Below are 21,603 nucleotides of genomic sequence, written 5' to 3'. Positions count from 1 at the left end.
TAACTGATGCTTTATAATCCACTGCTTTTGTGTGTTGGTTTTCTTTTTGCACAGAATAGTACTGGAGAGTATTTTCTTATTGGTTTGATAGAGACATTCTGTAATGTTCTACTTATGCCGTAATAACAATACTGTGTTTAATTTTATCACGTAGGATTATACTGTTGATTCCAGTTGGCGCTTCCGTAGTTCTGTCCTCACGCCAATGTTTGTGGAGACTCAGCTATCACAAAGTATGCAGAGGTCTAGGGCGCAAGGAACAATAGAAGCTGATGAACCAATTGGTGGCCAGTTGCGAGCTACACAACAGCACTATCAGTTTACTCCTACACAGAATATTGGTATGTTACGTAATGTGTGGCTTGAAAATGACATTTTTTTTTAGTCATACCTGGTAAATTTATTAAGGAACATCTTATGTAAGATAGGTTATGAAGGCTTATTAGAACATCAACTTAAGTACCTAACTCAATTAGGTAGACAGTAAGTTCAGTTTATACTAAGAAGTCTCCATGTTGTTTGCCCATTGCCTTGGAGAGACAGAACATCAAGAACAGTAAATACATTCCACATTCCTAAAGGGGTGGTTCACCTTCAAACAACTAGTTGTTTTCAGACAGTTCACCAGAAATAACCACTTTTTCCAATTACTTTCTATTTAAATAATCTAATATTGAAGTGTAAAGGGTCATTTTTCACCTTCTAAAGCAGCTCTGGGAGGGGGGCGCTGACCCTGTACTGTACATTCCTTATCTTTGTCCCTGCTGAGCAAAATCTCTGGGTTTCATTACAGGCAGCTGTGAGAATTGATACAATAGTTGCTAATACTCCAGAGATGCTGCTGAAAAATGTATCAACTAAAAGTTTTCACTGTTTAGAGTCTGCACCTGAATTACTGAGCTGCCAGACTCAAACACCAGAGACAGGGACATTTTTAAACTTTAAACTTAGATTGTGGAAAAACAGTCACCAATAAATAATGGAAAGTAGTTGAAAAAAGTCATTATTTCTGGGGAACAATCTGAAAACAACTGAACTGAAAAAAGTGTTTGGAAGGTGAACAACCCCTTTAAAGGGCCACTGTAACCTCAACTTTCCCATCAGAATTGTATTTATGTGTTCATATTGCCCAGCTGTAGAAGATATGGTTTATGGTACAGCTTGGCTGACCTCATTCACATTTATGTCAATCTACCCCCTAGGCTACACTTTCTTCTGGAATTCTTCTTCTTATGGAATTATAAGCAATATGAGGTTATAAAAGCATGTGTCCAGAATGAGTCAGTGACTGCTTAGACAAGGATAAACTGCAAGCTTAGCCTGTAATTCCATAGCAGAAGAATGTTTAGCAAATGGGAAATAAACATACATACTGTATTAATATTTCCATATGGAAAACTGAAAGGTATACTGGCTATTAAAGCATGTGATCAGTTCCTTTTACAAAGCCACACTAGGAGTTTTACATATGAAATCACCTGCATTTGGGCGAAGCATCACCATACAACACGGCAAAAGGATAAGAACAGTAGGGGGGGGGGGGTAAACCACCTTTCTTTACGCTGGCAGTTTACTTTATGTAGCCATATTTTATATTGTATTAAGAGACATTTTGACATGCAAGCTTCTGGAATGCATCAGCTAATATTCTAGCTATTTAACAGGTAGTATGCAGCCGAATTATGATTGGTACTTGTTGCTCATTCTGCCCAGTCAGACTGAATACTGAAAGCTTAGCCTGTGCACAGATACATTCTAGGAAAATTCCACCATCTGAAGCTGAAACTAAGTTGTCCAGCTACGAGCATATGAGGACAAAAAGTATTTTTGGAGACTTTTATCTTATACAGCTGAAATCATTTAAAATGTTGAAATCTCTCTCAATCTCTCTCTCTCTCTCTCTCTCTCTCTCTCTCTCTCTCTCTCTCTCTCTCTCTCAGGTGGAAGGAGTTCATTCAACTGGCTCACTGGAAGTAGTATGGACACCTTAGCCGACTACTCGGTTGAAAGCCCTGAGTCTTTACCTTCTGCATTGCTGTTTGTTAACAAAAGAAATGAAAATGTGAGAAGAGTCCCGTTAAAACCATTGGGCCCCAATTTTGGCATGCGGAGACTTGGACTACCAGGAGATGTAACTGACAGCAAAACTAAAAGTGAGTAATGATGGACACTGATATTTAATGCATGTTTAGAAAATTGAGATAACACTCTAACAGTTTAAGGCAGAGCAGTGTGGCCACTGTTGGGTTAATGTTATCAACCAAGTCTAATAACCAATGGGATCCTTACTTTCAGACAGCTGAGGAGTAAATGCTATGTTTACAGTAGAACCCCCATTTTAAGTTTCAGGGGACCAGAAAAGTGGTGGGTAATGTATTATGCATAATATGTAGGTGGGACCACAAAATAACAATGTAAAATGAGCAGGAAGCATTTACTGTTTAAAAGCAAACATCTTATTGGTTCATATAGGTTACTTCACCTGTCAAGCAAAGTTTCTTTTAAACATATGCCAGTATGTATTTTTTATGACTCCAAAGGAGTCTCTCCTTAGCAGATTATTAGATACTCCTGCAACTATTAAAATTTGAAACTAAGCTTGTTTCAGATGAAGATCAATGATCACATGTCAGAAATATGCTCCCTAGCAAATCCATGATCCCAAACCATAATCAACCAAATTTAATGCAGCATAAGAGTGATTAAATAAATAACAGTAACTCTGTATATCGATTGATAGCCACCATATATTTCACAGCATAGTGAGCAGTTTAGTGTGTCCGCTGTATAAGAGTATATTGTTAAATTGATTATAACTAATTAAATCTGATCTGAAAATTGTGTCAAGTTGTAGGGTTATAAACCTTGTAAACCAAAAATATAATTGTTTGGGAGATTTGATTTAATTGTTATTGATTGCTTGTGTTTCTTTGTGTGCTTCCTCCATTCTGTGTTCTAATCTGTATTGCAAACGGAACAGGTATGGAACCTAGCTATTATACATAACAATGGGGACCTCGGGTTTTCTTTCTGTAATTTAAATCACTTAAGTAATTTAATAACCTCAGTAGGATTGTGATATGGATTAATGATATCTTAGTTTGAATCAAGTACAAGGTACTGTTTATTATTACAGTGAAAATAAATTTAAAACATTTAAATTCTTAGCTTTCATTGGAGTCTAAGGGAGAGGGCTTTTGTGTAATTCTGAGCTTTCTGGATAACAGGCTTCTGGGTAGGAGACCCATACTTGTGTATGTTGTTGGTTCACTCACACTAGCACCTGTATATCATTGTTCTATTTATTCTGTAGAATGCTCTACCATACATGAGTAAACAGCTGTAGAAGCTCTCTCTGTTTGTTTAGGATAGCAGCTTCCATATTAGCTTGGTGTTATATCACTTCCTGCCTGAGTCTCTCCCTGCTGGCTCATAGCTCTGGGCTGAGATTACAGCAGGGAGGGGGAGAGGAGCAAACTGAGCATGCTCAAGCCCGTGCCCTGGAGATTTAAGATGAAAAAAGGCTTTGTGTACACAATAGAAGGAAAGAAATGTGGTGTTTCTTTTGACAGAGGACTCAGGGCAGCATTACTTTGAGGGTTTGCTGGTGTATTTATATAGAGCTTTCTGATAACACTTCAACCTTTCCTTCTCCTTTAACAGATGAAGAATAAAAAAAAAACTGTGTACAGTAAATGAAGACCATTCACAAAATAATATAGACAGTAGAATATTAGAATCTGCATCTTAATACAAGTCAATGTTATAGTCTACATCAAACACAACATTTTCTTTGCCAGAAAAAGAAAATGCAGATTTGGCCCCAAACAAAACTTAAGCATTTTCTGGGCAACGTATGCAGTGATTCTATTTCTATCAGTCCATACATCACAGAGAAGTAAGGGGCTGAATTGTTCTTTTCTACCCCAGCAGAAAAAATGTGTGACCGTAGACTACGGTGATCTCACTTGCAGTGGTGTTGGTGAATTTCCCTTTATTTATTGAGTTATATATTGTGTTGAATCGTTTTTCTTTATATTATACAAAGAATATATGTTAATTTCATGCATGATTTGAAGGTATGGAAGATAGATCCGACATCTTAAGGTTGCGAAGGCGTTTCTTAAAAGACAGAGAGAAGCTGAGCCTGATCTATGCAAGAAAGGGAACGGCCGAGCAGAAAAGAGAAAAGGTTTGATTACCTTCACAGTGTTTCTTTCAATATTCATTCATTTCCATGCTATACTGTCCTATATAAAGAAAAAAGAACAAATCTCGTGGTATAGCTATGTCTTATTAGATTGGCATAAGGATATTTCCTGGTTCGTATTATTCTGTTTCTTGTTATAAAGACTGTTGAGAAATGGATGTGTATGATGAGGGGGTATTCGGCGATATACTGGAGAAATGTCAGAGGGTGGAGAAATGATATAGATGAGAAGGAGTGAAATGGTGGCAGGCAGGATAAAGCACAGTTCAGATTGATCCATGGTGTAGTAGAGAAGTGAAAGACTTAAACATCATTTTGTTTATTTTTTAGGCAATAAAAATAGAGCAAAAAATGAAGCAAGACGCCCAGATCACTCTGTACAGAAATTACAGGCAGGGCGAGTTGCCGGACATCCAGATCTCATACAGCAATTTAATTGCACCTTTGCAAGCCCTAGCACAGGTTTGTATTTTCAGGGGTAGATGTTTCCTGACATTTGTCATTTGTATAATTTACATTAATATTATATTTCTATTCCATATAGAGAGATCCAACTATGGCTAAACTCCTCTTCAGCAGCTTGTTTTCAGGGATCCTGACAGATACTGCCTCTGACATCAGCGTCACTGACAAGCTACTTAAACAATTCAACAGTTTTCTTAGTAACTCGCTGTCATATTTCCCACCCTTCATTGCATGTGTTCAGGTAAAGTCATATTATAAGTAATAATTCTCTCGCTAACTTTTCTATTTCAGGGAGCATTTTATATCTCTCCCCAATTATCTTTTAATCTGACATGTTTTCTGTGTTTATAAACTAAACATAGACATCTGAATGGCCAACTCTTCTTAATAACAGAAAAGGCAATGGAATATTGTACCATCTATTGTAAATTTTAAACATGTATCACAGCAGCAGAATGTTGACTTTATTTAGTAGTAGATAAGTTAACTTGTGATTTATGTCTCCTCCACCCCCTCTTTATATGCAGCTGGGTGTCTGTCACGTGTGAGGGTATAGTTTTATGTTACAAATTACTTCTTAGAATGGATTTAGTGACCTGAAGTTGTTGGCAGTTACAGAATGTTTTACCTTTTGGGAGAACAACACATTACCCTTATGTAGCAATCTCTAAAGTTGTAGCTCTACAACTGCAAATAAGTGTTCACCCAATAGCAGCCTTCATTCTTTGTCCCACTTATGGGTCTTTGGGCCTTAAGGGAGCTATGTCCACATTTTGGCAACCTATGTATTAAAGGGAACATTGATTTGATCACTACAATAGAATAGGTTGAAGTATATCATTCATTGTGAATATGTCAATCTAATCAATAGCAAAGATAAAAAATAAGTATTTCTTACAGGATATGTGCTATCAGCATGATGAACTGCTACATCTTAACCCAGCGAACATAAGCACAAGTTGTTTGGCCAGCCTGCAGCAGCCCCTGGGAATTCTTTTGCTTGAAAAGGGGTTGTTGCATATGAAAGTACCAGATGAGCCTCCTGCAAAAAAGATGAGAAAAGAGAAAGAGAAGGCAGAAATTCCTCCAGACATTGTCAGATGGATTGAGCTTGCAAAGTAAGGCATTTATAACCTATATGAGCTGACTTTTTTTTTTTTTTTCTTCAACCCATTTTATTGTGTCGTATAAGGGGTAGTTCATCTTTAAATTAACTGTAGTATAATGTAGATTGTGATATTCTGAGACAATTTGCTTGGTTTTCAATAATATTATTTCATTTAAAAAAAAAAAAAAAATTCTGCTTTTTGAACAGCGGCTCTCCAGTTTGAAATATCCGCAAATCTGGTTGCTAGCAGGCAAGCAGGCAGTAGTTTGAATAATACTGGAATATGAGTAAGAAAGGGCTTCAGTAGAAAGATAAGTAATGAAAAGTAACAATAAAATTTTAGCCTCCAGGAGAAATATTTTTTGACCTCTTGGGTCAATGACCAATATGCAAGCTGTAAAGTGGCAGAAAAGGCAGGCAAATACTTCAAAACTATAATAAAAAAAGAAGACCAACTGAAAAGTTGCTAAGAATAGGGCATAATGTAGCATTCTAAAAGTTAACTTAAAGGTAATCTACCCCTTTAAAGAGAACTGGGCAAGCACATCATGTCATTGGCTCATTAAATAAAATTGTTTTAGAAGTTGCTGTTCTTTGTTATTTTATATAATAAACCTAGAGGAGCTATCCACATATCTCGTTTGCATTTCTATATTTTGTTCATTCAACTCCCTTTTGTCGGTTATCTCATACTTTTATACCTGAATGTATAAATGCAAAACCTGTGCAAGAAAAGGAGATCAGAGAATTTTTGTCTGATTTTGTTGTTGTTGTTGTAACAACACCATGTACTATTGGGAAAGCAGAGAAAAATTAAAGGAAGGGGGTTATGAAGTCATGGTTGGTGGAAAGTATAAACGGAAAATAAAGAGGAACGAGAAAGGGGGGCAAAAAGGGCAAGAGGGTTGGGGTATAATCTCAGAAGGTCTGTATCCTTCTAAAAGAGCAAAATGACAAAATATTTGACATATTCTTCAGGAGTATTTGCAGACGTCTTCAACCCCATTGAGTCCTCTTTAACTGTAGGAGACTTCCATTGTAATGGAATTAAATGTTTAGCAGCATCTCAACAGAAGGTTCAACTGGGTCTAAGAAGGAAGACAGGTTTGTCCATGTGACAAGCAAGAGGCATGCCGGATCATCTCAAAATCCCCCATACCTCTTGTTAATCTAAGGTCATTCCCAGCAAATGAATTGCACTGAACCCATTTTGATAAGGCATCTCCAGCTCCAGTCATTACTGTGTTTATACAGTATATGGGACTATGTTTAGGTGAGGTGTGTACCACTTGAAAGTGTTTTATAATTTGATTATTGACAACCTGTGCCTACCCAATCTGCATCCCTAGAGCAGACTTTGAGAAGCATATTAGTAACTAGAGGTTCATTGTTGCTCTTTTTTATACCTTTTGGTATCCGTAACTGTTTGACATTATTTCACTGGTTTATGTATGCATTCTGAACTATTTTTCTATAAACGTTTTAGGCTTTATCGCTCTATTGGTGATTATGACGTCCTTCGAGGTATTTTTAGCGGGAAGATTGGAGCAAAAAGCATTACTCAGTGTGCGCTGAATGCAGAAGCAAAATCAGATTATGCCAAAGCTGCCAAACTATACGATGAAGTGAGTAGAAGGTTTGGATAAGGAATGGAGTCACAAAAGTCTTAAGATAATAAAATTGTGAATAGACCAGGGAGATTCAGATATACATTTGAGACAGTTGCCACCCTAAGATACAGTATAAAATATAGGATTATTATCTTAATTATTGTTCATTTTTATTAAGCTAAGATGTTATTTTATCTGCTCCTTATGAATATATCGGGTGGCTACTTTAAGCCTTTATTCCATTTCATTATATTTTCTGTTACAATAGATGTCTCTTCATGTTTTAGGCTTTAACAGAGACATTCTCAGATGGTGATCCCACAGACGCAGAAAAGGACTTTTGGGAGTTGGCCTCCCTCGAATGCTACAATCACCTAACTGAATGGAAGCCACTGGAGTATTGTTCAACAGTTAATATTGATACTGGGAAACCTCCTGACCTTAATAAAATGTGGAGTGATCCATTTTATCAGGTGTTTATAAACCGTTTTCTGTTGAGGAGTTTCTAGCTACTCTACATTTAATATTGAATTTTAACTTAATTCATATTCTTTATAATTTAAGTCGCTTTATCTGTTTATTTAGGAAACCTATTTACCTTACATGATACGCAGCAAGCTGAAAATGCTTCTTGGTGGGAACAATGACCAAACCTTATTGACATTTGTTGATGAAGCAATGAAGGTTGAGCAGAGAAAGGTCCTGATGGAGACGTTCTACAGCCAAGAACTAAGTCTGCTCTATATCTTGCAAGATGATTTTGACAGAGCTAAATATTACATAAACAATGGAATCCAGGTTTTCATGCAGGTATTTTTATTTTACATGCATATACAGTGTCTTGCAAAAGTATTCATAGCATAGCATAGCAGAAGTGATCCAGCTTAAAGGAGAACTAAGAAGTAGGCTAGAAATGTTGTACATTATGTTTTTTGCCCAAGGCAACCACAGTCCTTTAGCAGGGAAGAGCTGTGCTTTTAAAGATGCCCCAGTAGCTCCCCATCTTCTTTTCTGCTGATTTACTGCACAAGCTCTGTGCTGCTGTCACTTACTGAGTTTAGGGACCGAAAAAAATATAGTACAAAAAAAAGACAGTACACATAGAATAGAAATGTCATAATATAAGGCTGATTAATAAAACAGATAATTACTACATGGCAGCACAGAACCAGTGCATCTAGCATCAGAATTTAATAATCATCCCTGTAGCATCAGCTTATATTACAGACAAACCTCATTTTCTGCTTGATCATTTGTGACGACCCCTAAGCTTCGCTTCTCAACAGCTACTCAGAGCATGTCGGTGTCACAGACACTTTCCAAGATGGTGAAGTTAGAAGTCCTGGATCATTGCTGCTATCGAGAAGCTGAAACTTTGGACTAGTGCAATAAGTTCAGTATATAAAATATGGCATTTTAAGCCAAATTCATTTTTAGGGGTTAGTTCTTTTTTAATGTGCCATTTACTCCCTTTAAAATTGATTATCTGTAAAATTTGCTGATGATCATTCATGGATTATGAAAGGCAATAAAAGCTCATAAATATAGCAAAGTTACTTTATTGCATAGTGCTACTATACGTCTTCCCACCAGCTCATCCCTTCTGAAAGTGTTAAAGGCTTTCTGGCTTTATTTACTAGAAATTTGTATTAATCCTTTTTAAATGTTTCTCCGGTGAAAGGTATAATCTATTCAGATTTGCATAAATGTTAAATGTTTTGCATATACAATAATGGGTGGAACCCTAAACTGCCAGCATGGTAAGGTTTGTCCTGTTTAATCTGATTAAGGTTTGCAAGAGAATCACTTTCCTAAAATGAATTTAAGGCATGAACATAAGTCATGTTTTTCCTATACTGTACAAAGCAAGTTGCAATGGCTCAGGCCATATCCTCCACCCAATACAATCTTTGTTGCAATTTTAAATGTGAGTTATTTTATCTAGATGACTAATACAGTGCATCCTTTATTTATTCTAGAATTACTCCAGTATTGACTGTCTGCTATATCAAAGCAGATTAACCAAGCTACAGTCTGTTCAAGCCCTGACAGAAACACAAGATTTTATAAGTTTTATCAGAAAGCCAGGTATGTCTACATTACTTTTGCCTTTTTTATCCTACTCTTCTGCTGTATGTTTTCCAGCTATGTACTACCTTCATAATGTTTAAAGGAATCATTCAGTATAAAAATAAAAACTGGGTAAATATATATCCCTTGCAAAATAATTTTTTTTAATATAGCTAGTTAGCCAAAAATGTAATGTATAAAGGCTGGAGTGACTGGATGTCTTACATAACAGAACACTAATTCCTGCTTTGCAGCTCTTTTGGTTTCCACTGATTGGTTACCAGGCAGACCAATCAGAGACTTGAGGGGGAGGGCACATGGGTCATAATTTTTGCTTTTGAATCTGAGCTGAATGCTAAGGATCAATTGCAAACTCACTGAACAGTTATGTCCCATGTGCTCTCCCTTATAGTCACTGACTAACTCTGTGTTAGAGAACTGAAAAGCAGGAAGTAGTATTCTGTTAGACATCCAGTCACTCCAGCCTTTACACATTACATTTTTGGCTAAATAACTATATTAGAAACATTTTTTTTATTTTACACATCCTATAAAGTGTAAAATATACTATTATAATCTTTTTACACAGTTTTTATTTGTACACTGAACTGTCTTAACCTTTTAAGTAAGGACACACCTGGAGATTTAGTCGCCCGGCGACTAATCGCCTCTTCTTTGGGGCGACTAATCTCCCCGAACTGCTTCCCTGTGATTTCCGTCTGCTTCAATGAAAAAATTACTGCGCCAATGTACTCACGGCGTTTCGATTTCCGAAGACGCCCCGAATTTCCTCGTGAGGAAACTTCCGGTGACATTGGAAATCGAAGCGCCGCAAGCGGGCGACTAATTCTCCTCGAATATCTAGGTGTGCCCTTACCCTTAATGAAAGAATTTATAGAGGAGTCCTGCATTGAGCCTGTGTGACTGTATGTATGATTGTGACTGTATCCATTCTTTCATGGATATGGAATGTCTGACTGTATCCATTGTATCCATCCAGTCATAAAGTCATCACAGTTATTCCTTATGATTTAAGGCTTCTGTTAATGAATCGTTTGGGTTTAACATTCTCTGCAGGAAATGTATCCTCTTCTTCACTGAGAAAACTCTTTCAAGGTTGGATGAAAAGATATCCAGATAGTAAAATGGACCCTATGAACATCTGGGATGATATCATCTCTAATCGGTAAACACATATTATTAAATTGTTTGTGCTCTGTATTCTACTTTTAAAGTGTATGGGTTTGTTTAACAACGTTGTATGTATCGGTTTTTAAAGCTCAAACATATTCGTTTTACTATTTTCATCCAGAAGTGTATAGAGCAAGTGTTCTGTAGCAGCCTGCAGTGCAGGAAGGGAAGGGGCATTGTTACTGACACTATTCAAGAAAACAACTTTCTTTATCTGAGCAAACTTACACCTGGGCAGTAACCTTTAGCAGCCATTTGAGCCAGCTACAAAAAAATAACAATGAATGCTACAATTTGATTGGTTGCCTTAAAGTACTGCCCAGTTTTGATAATGAGCCTCACTAATGGGTGCCATCCTTCATTTTTTATGGCTTAAAATCCTTCTTTGTTGTAAAGCAAAACTCCTCAATACCCGGAAAGTATAGTAAATGACGTTTTTCTGTCTAAACATTATGTGCTCATAGTAATCTTGCAGGAATGTTCATTTTCTTTTTCATTATTTGAGGTTACGCTGCAAGCTTATATCGTTTTTTATAGATGCTTCTTTCTTGACAAAATCCAAGATGTTGCAGTTGGTCATCCCCAGCTGGTGGATGAGAGTATGGAAGTAGATGACCTGGCTGATGGCAACGAAGCCATGGAAGTTGACCGGCAGGAAGATATTGCTGTCATGATAAATAAATGCAGATTTACAATGAAAATGAAGATGGTCGATAGTGCCAGAAAACAGGTACAATCATTGACAGTGTTAAAGGGATTGTTCACCTTCCAACATTTTTTTTTCAGTTCAGTTGTTTTCAGATCAGTTCACCAGAAATAAAGACTTTTTCCAGTTACTTACTATTTTCTATTTCTGACCATTTTTATAATATTAAAGTTTTATTTTTCACCTTCTTATGTCTTTCTAAAGCAGCTCTGGGGGGGGGGGTCACTGAATTTGTAAACTGTTCTAAACTGATACTTTAGTTGATACTTTTCATATCTTTGTCCCTGCTGAGCAGAATCCCTGAGTTTAATTAAAGGCAGCTATTATAATTGATACAATAGTTGCTAATATTTCACAAATGCTTTTGGGAAATGTATCAACTAATGTAGCTAATTGTTCAGAATGCAAACCTGAATTACGAAGCTGCCAGACTGAAATATAAAATTTTAACTGTCAATTGTGGGGAGAAAAAAAATATAAAAAATGGAAAGCCATTTAAAAAAGTTTTTATATTTAAAGTAAGGTTTCCTGTTCCTTTTGTTTTCAGAAGGCTTTACATTGCTTGCCATAAAGAAGCAAGCACTAAAAATCTCAGTTTTATTATTATTATTATTATTATTATTATTATTGATAATGTGTTTTAGAGCACCAACATGTTGCGCAGCGAAGTACATTTTATCTGTTTCTTTACCAAAAAAAATGTGGGTTCTTATTTATGTTGAAATTTATTAACCTTTACTGTTCAATCTGACACATTTCCACATTTCTGATTTAATTGAAATATCTCTCTTTTATGTGTTTCTGTAGAACAACTTTTCTGTTGCCATGAAGCTTCTGAAGGATCTTCACAGAGAGTCGAAAACCAATGAAGACTGGTCAGTGAAATGGATCCACAGCTATAGTCGTTATAGTCACAGCCGCAGCCGAGACTTGACTTGTTCAGAGCAAATTCTCACTGCACTTAAGACCATTCCTTTACTAGGTACTTTTTATGCAGTATATTGTATTTGTAGAATATATTGCATATAGAAATATTATGAGATACATAACGCAGACATGAATGACCTAATCATAAGAAATAGTCATTTAAAGTGGGTTATACCCATAAAGAAATTAGACTAGCTAAAATAATAAATACGGTATTTTATTACGCTGTTCACTCAAGCAAGTAGATACTATGTTTTTAAGAACAGTAACACCAAGAAATGAAAGTGTATCAAAGTAATTTCAATATAATGTACTGCTGGCCTGCACTAGTAAAACTGGGTTTGCTTCAGAAAGACTTTTATAGTTTATATAAACATGGGGGCAGCCATTCAAGCTGGAAATAAGGAGAGACGGCTCGGGTTACATAGCAGATGGCAGATACGTCCTGTCTAATATAGTATTGTTTTACCAGGGTAGCAGTAGATTATATTGTAATTACTTTCTTTTTTTTGGGTGTTACTTTATTTTACCATGAAATACTTTATTTTACCATTAAATGAACAGTATGTGTTTTCTGATTCACGGTAGAGGGTTGCAGTTACTATAGTCTCTAGTTGCTCTTGTGCCGCTGCTTAACTTTTTTAATATGAACTGGGTTAGGATTTGTAAATAATATTGCCCTGCATATGCAGGTATGGGATCCGTTATCCGGAAACCTGTTATCCAGAAAGCTCTGAATTATGGGAAGGCCATTTCCCATAAACTCCATTTTATCCAAATAAAAAAAATGATTTCCTTTTTCTCTGCAATAATAAAACAGTAGCTTGTACTTGATCCAAAGTAAAATATCATTAATCCTTATTGGGGGCAAAACCCGCCTATTGGGTTTATTTAATGTTTTTATTGTGATTTTCTAGTAGACTTAAAGAGATACTGACACCAGAAATTATGCTTTTTTTACATCTATCATAATATTTACTTTGCATGCTCTTGTAATTTTGCCATAAAGTATTTGCCCAATGTTTTTACATTACCTATCTGACTCCCAGTGATCACCTATGAAGGGGCTGCCATATTTGTGCAGCAGGAGTCTGTTAGCATTAGAAACTTTAAACTGACAGGCTGAGATGGGACAATCAGGTTGGCAAAATAGTCAGGTTAAGGAACTTCAACCAACAATTATTTACAAAAACAAACCTCTCAGCAAAAACAATCAACATGACTTATACTGTAGGTAACATTTAATGTACATTCATATTTTAAGTAGTTTTTTAGTGTCAGTATCACTTTAAGGCATAAAGATCCAAATTATGGAAAGATCAATTATCCAGAAAGCCCCAGGTCCTGAGCATTCTGGATAACAGGTTCTATACCTGTATATGCTTTAGGTATGCAATATAATGTTATATCTGACATTCCAGTCTGTGTGCCATGCACTGAATAAACCTCATTTGATGCTTTATAAATAAATACAATTGGCTTCCTTGATACTTTGATTGCTTTTTTTTCCTTTTGCTAGTGTGAAATGACATTAAATACATACATTTGATAATTTTACAGAGGAGAGCAAAACAGAATATTTGACCAAAAACACCAAGGCATGCAGATATCAGAATATGTTACTGGGAGATACTTACAGAATTATGGCTGATGCTGTCTGCAAGGAACCTGACTGCCTATATAAAATAGAAGATGGAAAAGCTGGAAAAGTCAAAGATCTCTCGGAATCTCCAGAAAACGTAAGTTTCGTCCCCCTTTTTTTCCCAGTATTTAGATAATTTAGTTTAAAGGGATACTGTCATGGGAAATTTTTTTTTTCCAAAATGAATCAGTTAATAGTGCTGCTCCAGCATAATTCTGCACTGAAATCCATTTCTCAAAAGAGCAAACAGATTTTTTTATATTCAATTTTGAAATCTGACATGGGGCTAGACATATTGTCACTTTCCCAGCTGCCCCAAGTCATGTGACTTGTGCTCTGATAAACTTCAATCACTCTTTACTGCTGTACTGCAAGTTGGAGTGATATCACCCCCCTCCCTTCCACCCACCCCCCCAGCAGCCAAACAAAAGAACAATGGGAAGGTAACCAGATAGCAGCTCCCTAACACAAGATAACAGCTGCCTGGTAGATCTAAGAACAACACTCAATAGTAAAAACCCATGTCCCACTGAGACACATTCAGTTACATTGAGAAGGAAAAACAGCAGCCTGCCAGAAAGCATTTCTTTCCTAAAGTGCAGGCACAAGTCACATGACCAAGGGCAGCTGGGAAATTGACAAAATGTCTAGCCCCAAATCTGTTTGCTCTTTTGAGAAATGGATTTCAGTGCAGAATTCTGCTGGAGTAGCACTATTAACTGATGAGTTTTGAAAAAAACATGTTTTCCGATGACAGGATCCCTTAAAGGTTCCAATGCCTCTCTGCACTCTCATAGATATTATATTATAAATGGTGATAACAGTCACTGAACTGATGTGCTGTGTGCAATGGTGACTGATTTCAGGTAGTCGGTGGTCTCTACAGGAAGTCTCTGCATTACTTTACAAATGCCGTCCGAAAGGCAACAGAGGAGGAGCAATCACATTCCACAGACCAGATTGATGTCAGAGGAATCATTAAGGCATACATGACGTTGGTGGATTTTTGTGACTCACATCTCAGGAAGGTGGAGGAGGAATCAGCAGGTAAAATCATCTGAAATGTCTGCCATTTGATATCTTCACCTATTTTTTTAAAATATGGTTTCCTCACTCGCATTGTTTGTATATCAATTAAAGCAGAAAACTGTAGTATAGAGTCTAATGTACTTGTTTTCATGTCATGTTGTGTCAAAAACTTTGTTCTATACTTTATATTCGCATTATAATATAATTTGAAAATAATATTTTTAGATAAGCAGACATACAGTATCTGTCCCTCTACCTATAGCAACGGTTACCGTGATAGTCGATCCTGTTGAAACTAGAGTTTTTCTCCTGAGAAAAATACCATGTGGTAAAATGTCTTGCTAACTGTGCAGCCCAGTATAATTTCTGCATTTCCAGAACATTCTATGCTACCAGAGCTTGTGTGATTATTCGTTACTAAATATGGAATTGGGGGGAATGTTGCAAAAATAAATAAAAACAAAAACTGTCCTTTGGAGATGAGTTACTTAATAGGTGGTATAATGTGCATTTATATTTTTATCAGTGATGGACCGTGCGGATTACCAAAACTTCCCAGAAATCATGGTGGAGAAAATGATTAAAGCACTGAAACTAAATTCTAGTGAAGCAAGACTAAAATTTCCCAGAATGCTTCAAATCATTGAACAGTATCCTTCTGAAACCTTGGACCTAATGGCAAGAGAGGTGAGTCGTGTGCTCCAGAAAAGGAGCAGAGCTTGAGTTTAGTGCTCTTAAAGTGGACCTGTCACCTACACATAAAAAGCTGTATAAAAGTAATTTGCAAATTAAACATGGGAGCCAAATAGTTTTTTTCACTAAAGCATCCAAACCTGTTATAAAGGAGTTTAAATATATGAGCTGTCAATCAAATATTACCTGCCCTGCCTCTATGCCTGAGGCAGTCAATTACTTTCACTTTCAATTCAACACTTCCAACATGTCACTGCTTTCCCCACATCCCCTCTCCCTGCTCACATTCTATAATTGTGTAGGGCAATGTGTATGGGCATTTGGTCCCCCATTCTGGCGCATACACAAGATTTTGGGGGTGATACACAACTTGTCTTAATAACAGTGTCCACAAAATGGCTCCTGCCTGCTGTGATTGTGTAATACCAAGATTGAAGGAAACAAAATTTAAATAATACATGTAGTGTTTTGCTCAACTAACATGATAAAAATTAATTTGGAATTATTTCTTAGGGTGACAGGTCCCCTTTAAAGGGGCTGTATTGGAAGTCAGGACCAATGAGGAAGCTCAGTTCTGGTAGGCAGATAAATCAATACACTGTATCCAAGGGATTTAAGAGATTCAAAATTCAGGCAAAAGGTCAAGGCAGGCAACAATCAGGCAGGAGAATCAGGAATCAGAAGATGAGTCCGTAATAGCAATTTAGAATGCACCCAGGTCATTGGAGCTTATTGTATTTGCTAAAATCAAATGTGTAAATCTCCAGTTAAAGGCACTGTTTTGTTGGCAGTCAGAATTTAGACATGTTTGATTTGTTTTGCAGAACTGTACAGTTCCATGCTGGCAGTTTATAGGCTGGATCAGCCAAATGATGGCCATGCTTGATAAAAAGGAATCTATTGCAGTGCAGCATATCATTGAAGAGATTGCTGAGAATTACCCACAGGCCTTAGTTTACCCATTTATGGTCAGTGGTGAAAGCTATAACTTTGAAGACACTGTTGTTGGGCACAAAAACAGAGAATATGTAAACAGGTAAGGAAATGTCATTTAATAACTATTGTTATGGAGCCAGGACAGATATATTGTTTTTCTGAATTTTAGTTACCACGCTGTGGGTTTTTTTTATTTAAAAAAACCAAACATATCTCTATTTGATTTGGCAGGATCAAGAGCAAGCTGGATAAGGATAATGTAGCTCAAGATTTTATTCGTGCTTTGGAACAGCTTTCTAATCCACCAATGATATTCCAGGTAAGTAAAAATGTGTCTTTTAAGTAAATGTGCATGGGTTTTTTTAGTCTATAAAATAAAATAAATATTTAAATATCTTTGTTTTATAGGATTGGTGGGAAGATGTCTCAAACGAACTGTCAAAACCTAATGTGAATAAAAACAAAATTAAGGAACTGTATAAAGAGATGTATACAAACTTGGGGAATCCAAAGGATCATTTCATGGGAGCATTCAGGAGGAGATTTTGTGAGGTTTGTATTTTGTTTTAAAAATAGTTTGCATAACTTCCACAGGTCAGCATTTCTTTCTTTATTAAAGGACCAGTAATATCAATTATTTTTTTTAAAATTCGTTAGTATAGAACGAAAAAAAACACAAAGACAAATGAAACTTTTAAAACATAAGTCTTTCTTAAGAAATAACTTACCAAAACTCCGCTTGCGCTCCTCTTCAGAATAGGCGATCCATCGTGTGGCACTCGATTTCCCCTCCCTGCCTTCCTTATAGGAGATCGCCAGGGAGGAGAAATCAAGCGCCGCATGATGGATCGTCGCCTTTTCTGAAGAGGAGAGCAAGCGAAGTTTCAATGAGTTATTTCTTAATAAAGACGTAGCGATTTAAAAGTTTCATTCGTCTTTGTGTTTTTTTCCCGTTCTATACTAATGAATTTATTTTTTTTAAAAAAAATTTGATGTTACTGGTCTAATATCCTTTAAATATATAAAAAAAATAATATTTAGGGCATTGGTACATGTGCAGTTTTTTAATTTATTTGTATAGCATCAGTAAATACTATGTACCTTACAGGGGGGCTAATTGACATGGTATAATGATAATGTTATGATTTGTGCAGTAAAATGTGGAGAGCTGAAGTCCTCCGCCATATCCTGAAAAACGTGTTTACTCCCAAGTCTTCACCCCTTGCTGTGAAGCCCCTAAATAAACTGCCGTCAAACCAATTCCCTTTATTTAGACAATACATAAGTTGTTGAATAGAATTTACATGTGTAATGAAAGACTTCTAAGATCTGAAAGTAAAAACTATACAACTGGCATGATGCAAAGTTTCTTAGAAAATATTTGTAAACAAATAGCTTTAAGAAGACCAAGCGGCTATGAAACCAAGTCCCGGATAAAGTTTTTGAGAAGAACCAATCAGAGTTGAGTATTAACAAAAATATATCCATAGCTTTAATGATCCCCTGGAGCTCTGTTGAATCCATTGTTAAACATGACAATAATATGGCATAATAAAAATATTCACAATATAATCACAACTCCGAAACCAGTTGGTGTTTTTATCAAAAGACTTGTGGGAGATGAAGCAAAAATGTAGAAAAAAAGTTCTGTGGTCTGATGAGACCAAAATTGATGTGTAAGTCAGAAACCTAACCTCATGTCCCTGAGAACAATTCAACTGGGTTGTTGTAGTGTAACCTCATGTGTTGGTTATGGCTCTCCTCTCCTAGTGGCACGTGATAACGGGAGACTTTGAATAGTTTTAAATGAATTACATTGAAAGAAAGCAAGTGGAACAGGTGAATGGCCCTGGTTTTTAGCTGGCTTTTTTTCTACATCTGTCTAATAAATGTATTAATGCAAACTGTCAGCTCACTTTTCTATGTGTTTTACAATATTATAAAGACAGTTGGTGTTGAAAAATCTCGATTTCATATTTTGTTGCAGAAATACACCAAGGACTTTGACAAAGCTTTTGGACCTGAGGGATCAAAACTTCTGAATATAAAATGTGATGGATTTAATAAGACCGTGGGACCACTGATTACAAAAATGAAAGAACAACAAAAAGAGCCTGGGAATTTAAAAGAGTATTCACCTTGGATGAGCGAGTTTAAACCTGAATTTTTGCGAAATGAGTTAGAGATTCCAGGTAGCTGTCCAGAGAATGCTGGGGGGAATAATGTCACTACATATGACTGAAGTTTTAAAAAAATTTCCTCCACATGTAGATGTGTTTTTGTGGCACAATAAATATCCGTTTAATGCAGGGTGTTTTTTTTCTCTAAATTTAAATTATTCCATTTTGTTCCAGGTCAGTATAGTGGGAGAAGCAAACCGATGCCAGAATATCATGTAAAAATCTCTGGATTTGATGAACGGGTAAGGAGTTCCTCTTACTGTCAGCAAAAATAAAAAATTGATGAAAGAGGATTGGCAACCTCAAATTCCGTATAGAAGAACAGAAAATCACTGGCACAACTGGGTAATACTAGCAGGGAAAACCCTTATTTGTGGATGCAACTCCCCAAAACGTTAATAAATGAGCAAGGGTTTCCCAGTTGTGCCGGTGATTTTCTGTTCTTCTGTTGAAACCATCCCCTTGAATCCACCTGGAATGAGTGCAGGCAAAACATACTTGTTTGTATAGTGTTATAGAGATAATAAACATGATTGCAAAACAACATTTGGATCTTCTTTTTTTTTTCTTTCCTGCTGCAAGGTCAGTGTTATGGCTTCAATAAGGAAACCGAAACGTATTATCGTGAGAGGAAACGATGAGCGAGAGTACCCCTTTCTGGTAAAAGGCGGTGAAGACTTACGCCAGGACCAGCGGATAGAGCAACTTTTTGAAATTATGAACATTATCCTTTCCCAAGATGCTGCTTGTAGCCAGAGACACATGCAGCTGAAAACCTACCAAGTCATTCCAATGACCACAAGGTAAATCTTAAAGGAGATCTAAACCCTTAAAATGAATATAGCTAAAAATGTCATATTTTATATACTGAATTTATTGCACCAGCCTAAAGTTTCAGCTTGTCAATAACAGCAATGATCCAGGACTTCAAACTTGTCACAGGGGGTCACCATCTTGGAAAGTGTCTGTGACACTGACATGCTCAGTGGGCTCTGAGCAGCTGTTGAGAAGCTAAGCTTAGGGGTCGTCACAAATGATCAAGGAGAAAATGAGGTTAACTTGTAATATAAACTGGTGCTACAAGGCTGATTATTAAATTCTGATGCTAACTGCACTGGTTTCTGTGCTGCCATGTATTAATTACTAATCAGCCTCATATTGTGACGTTTATATTCTGTATATATATTTTGTGAGTGGGTCCCTAAGCTCGGTAAGTGACATCAGCACAGAGCATGTGCAGTGAATCAGCAGAAAAGAAGATGGGGAGCTACTGGGGCATCTTTGGAGACACAGATCTTTACTGCTAAAGGGCTGTGGTTGCCTTGGGCTGGTACAGAAGCCCAAAACATAATGTTCAACATTTCTAGCTACTTATTTAGTTAAGCTTTAGTTCTCCTTTAATACACTTACTGCAAGGATGCCACGCCTGCATACATACATACATACATACATACATACATACATACATACATATACATACATACATTCATAAATAAATATACACATACATACATACAAATCTTTAGAACAATTTGTATTATTATTATTGTAATTACTGGTATTTCAATACAAATGAAACCTGCCCTACCAGTGTAATCCTGTAAGATAATAAAGGATATAGATTAGATTAGTCTGTATGTATAATTAGTGAATGACCAATTTGTATCTTTTCCTTTACAGAATTGGCCTAATCGAATGGCTGGAGAACACCTGCACCTTAAAAGAGTTCATTTTAAATACAATGACAGAAGATGAAGCCAAGATCTATAACAGGTACATTCCATGTAATTGTCTCCTCCTGCAGCTCAGTCATCTCTTTACAATACAAGCTGCTCGTGCGTAAACCTATTTCTTGTAATATTCACAGCTTTTGAAAGATTACTTGACTTGGAATACAGCCTCTCTCCTTTATCTTCTTCATCTTCCTCTTCATCTAACGTTAAACTGTAAAAGCCGCTGTACAGAGGGGAGCAAACCTGTTTCACGTGGGAACACTTGATTTATATTGCCTTTAATATATTTTAATTTTAATTGTAGTAAAACCACTAATGGACCACTATACCATTATAATGCCTGGTTAGACAAAAAAGAAAAAGTTGGGGATGCTCGCCAGCATGTTACATCTTATACGTAAGTTGAACAAATTAACCATCTAATAAAGCTACAGTATGTGTAAAATATTGGATGTGTGTATATTGTGCTTGAACAGGAGTACCCTTAAAGTGTTGCTTCACCTTTAACTTAAAGAATTTTTCTATTCCTTCATTATTTATATTTTATCGTTTTTAAATCATTTGTCTTCTTCTTCTGCCTCTCTCCAGCTTTAAAATGGAGGGAGGGTCACTGACCCCAGCAGTCAAATATGATTGCTCTCTAAAGCTACAATTTGATATGACTTTGTATTGTTTTACTTAATATTTGTATTGTATTATATTACTTTGCTACGGAAAATTATTTACAAAAAAGTTTGTGTTGAACATATTGTAAATTGGGGTAGACTTACCCAAATCAATGGGGGGTCCAGGTGCTCAAGCCCTAGACTTTCAGCTCAGGCAGGCAAACAATGCAAATAAAAAAAAGGACCACACTCCATAGGTTGATGCAGTAAAAAAGGCGAAAAACATCACAGCAAAAGCCTTAGGCGTTTTGTGCCTTAGAGGCACTTAATCATAGGCTCTAAGGCATGAAACGCATAAGGCTTTTGCCGCTTTTACTGCATCAACCTATTTATATTACTTTTGTATTTGTTCAGACCCTCACCTATTCATATTCCAGTCTCTAATTCAAACCACTGCCTGGTTGCTAGGCTAAATAAAACCTTAGCAACCATAGAGCT

General features: G+C 36.4%; 1 protein-coding gene across 1 annotated transcript in view; it reads left to right on the top strand.

The window, feature by feature from the left end:
- Positions 1 to 21,603, top strand: part of prkdc.L (protein kinase, DNA-activated, catalytic subunit L homeolog) — a gene marked incomplete at its 3' end in the record, with an annotated part of 95,847 nt that overhangs the window by 68,968 nt on the left and 5,276 nt on the right. The window contains 24 exon segments of the mRNA NM_001085601.1: positions 155 to 341; positions 1,941 to 2,153; positions 4,080 to 4,192; positions 4,541 to 4,672; positions 4,755 to 4,916; positions 5,576 to 5,793; positions 7,270 to 7,408; positions 7,681 to 7,866; positions 7,979 to 8,203; positions 9,373 to 9,481; positions 10,541 to 10,649; positions 11,192 to 11,384; positions 12,168 to 12,342; positions 13,848 to 14,026; positions 14,796 to 14,976; positions 15,485 to 15,645; positions 16,476 to 16,687; positions 16,819 to 16,906; positions 16,996 to 17,139; positions 18,575 to 18,779; positions 18,942 to 19,009; positions 19,350 to 19,570; positions 20,448 to 20,540; positions 20,805 to 20,897. Of these exon segments, the coding sequence (NP_001079070.1) occupies positions 155 to 341; positions 1,941 to 2,153; positions 4,080 to 4,192; positions 4,541 to 4,672; positions 4,755 to 4,916; positions 5,576 to 5,793; positions 7,270 to 7,408; positions 7,681 to 7,866; positions 7,979 to 8,203; positions 9,373 to 9,481; positions 10,541 to 10,649; positions 11,192 to 11,384; positions 12,168 to 12,342; positions 13,848 to 14,026; positions 14,796 to 14,976; positions 15,485 to 15,645; positions 16,476 to 16,687; positions 16,819 to 16,906; positions 16,996 to 17,139; positions 18,575 to 18,779; positions 18,942 to 19,009; positions 19,350 to 19,570; positions 20,448 to 20,540; positions 20,805 to 20,897 (3,806 nt within the window).

The sequence above is a fragment of the Xenopus laevis genome, chromosome 6L (assembly GCF_017654675.1).
Source record: "Xenopus laevis strain J_2021 chromosome 6L, Xenopus_laevis_v10.1, whole genome shotgun sequence".
Lineage (NCBI taxonomy): Eukaryota > Metazoa > Chordata > Amphibia > Anura > Pipidae > Xenopus > Xenopus laevis.
The sequence above is the reverse complement of the archived record's forward strand: the minus strand, read 5'-3'. Positions and strand labels throughout refer to the sequence as shown.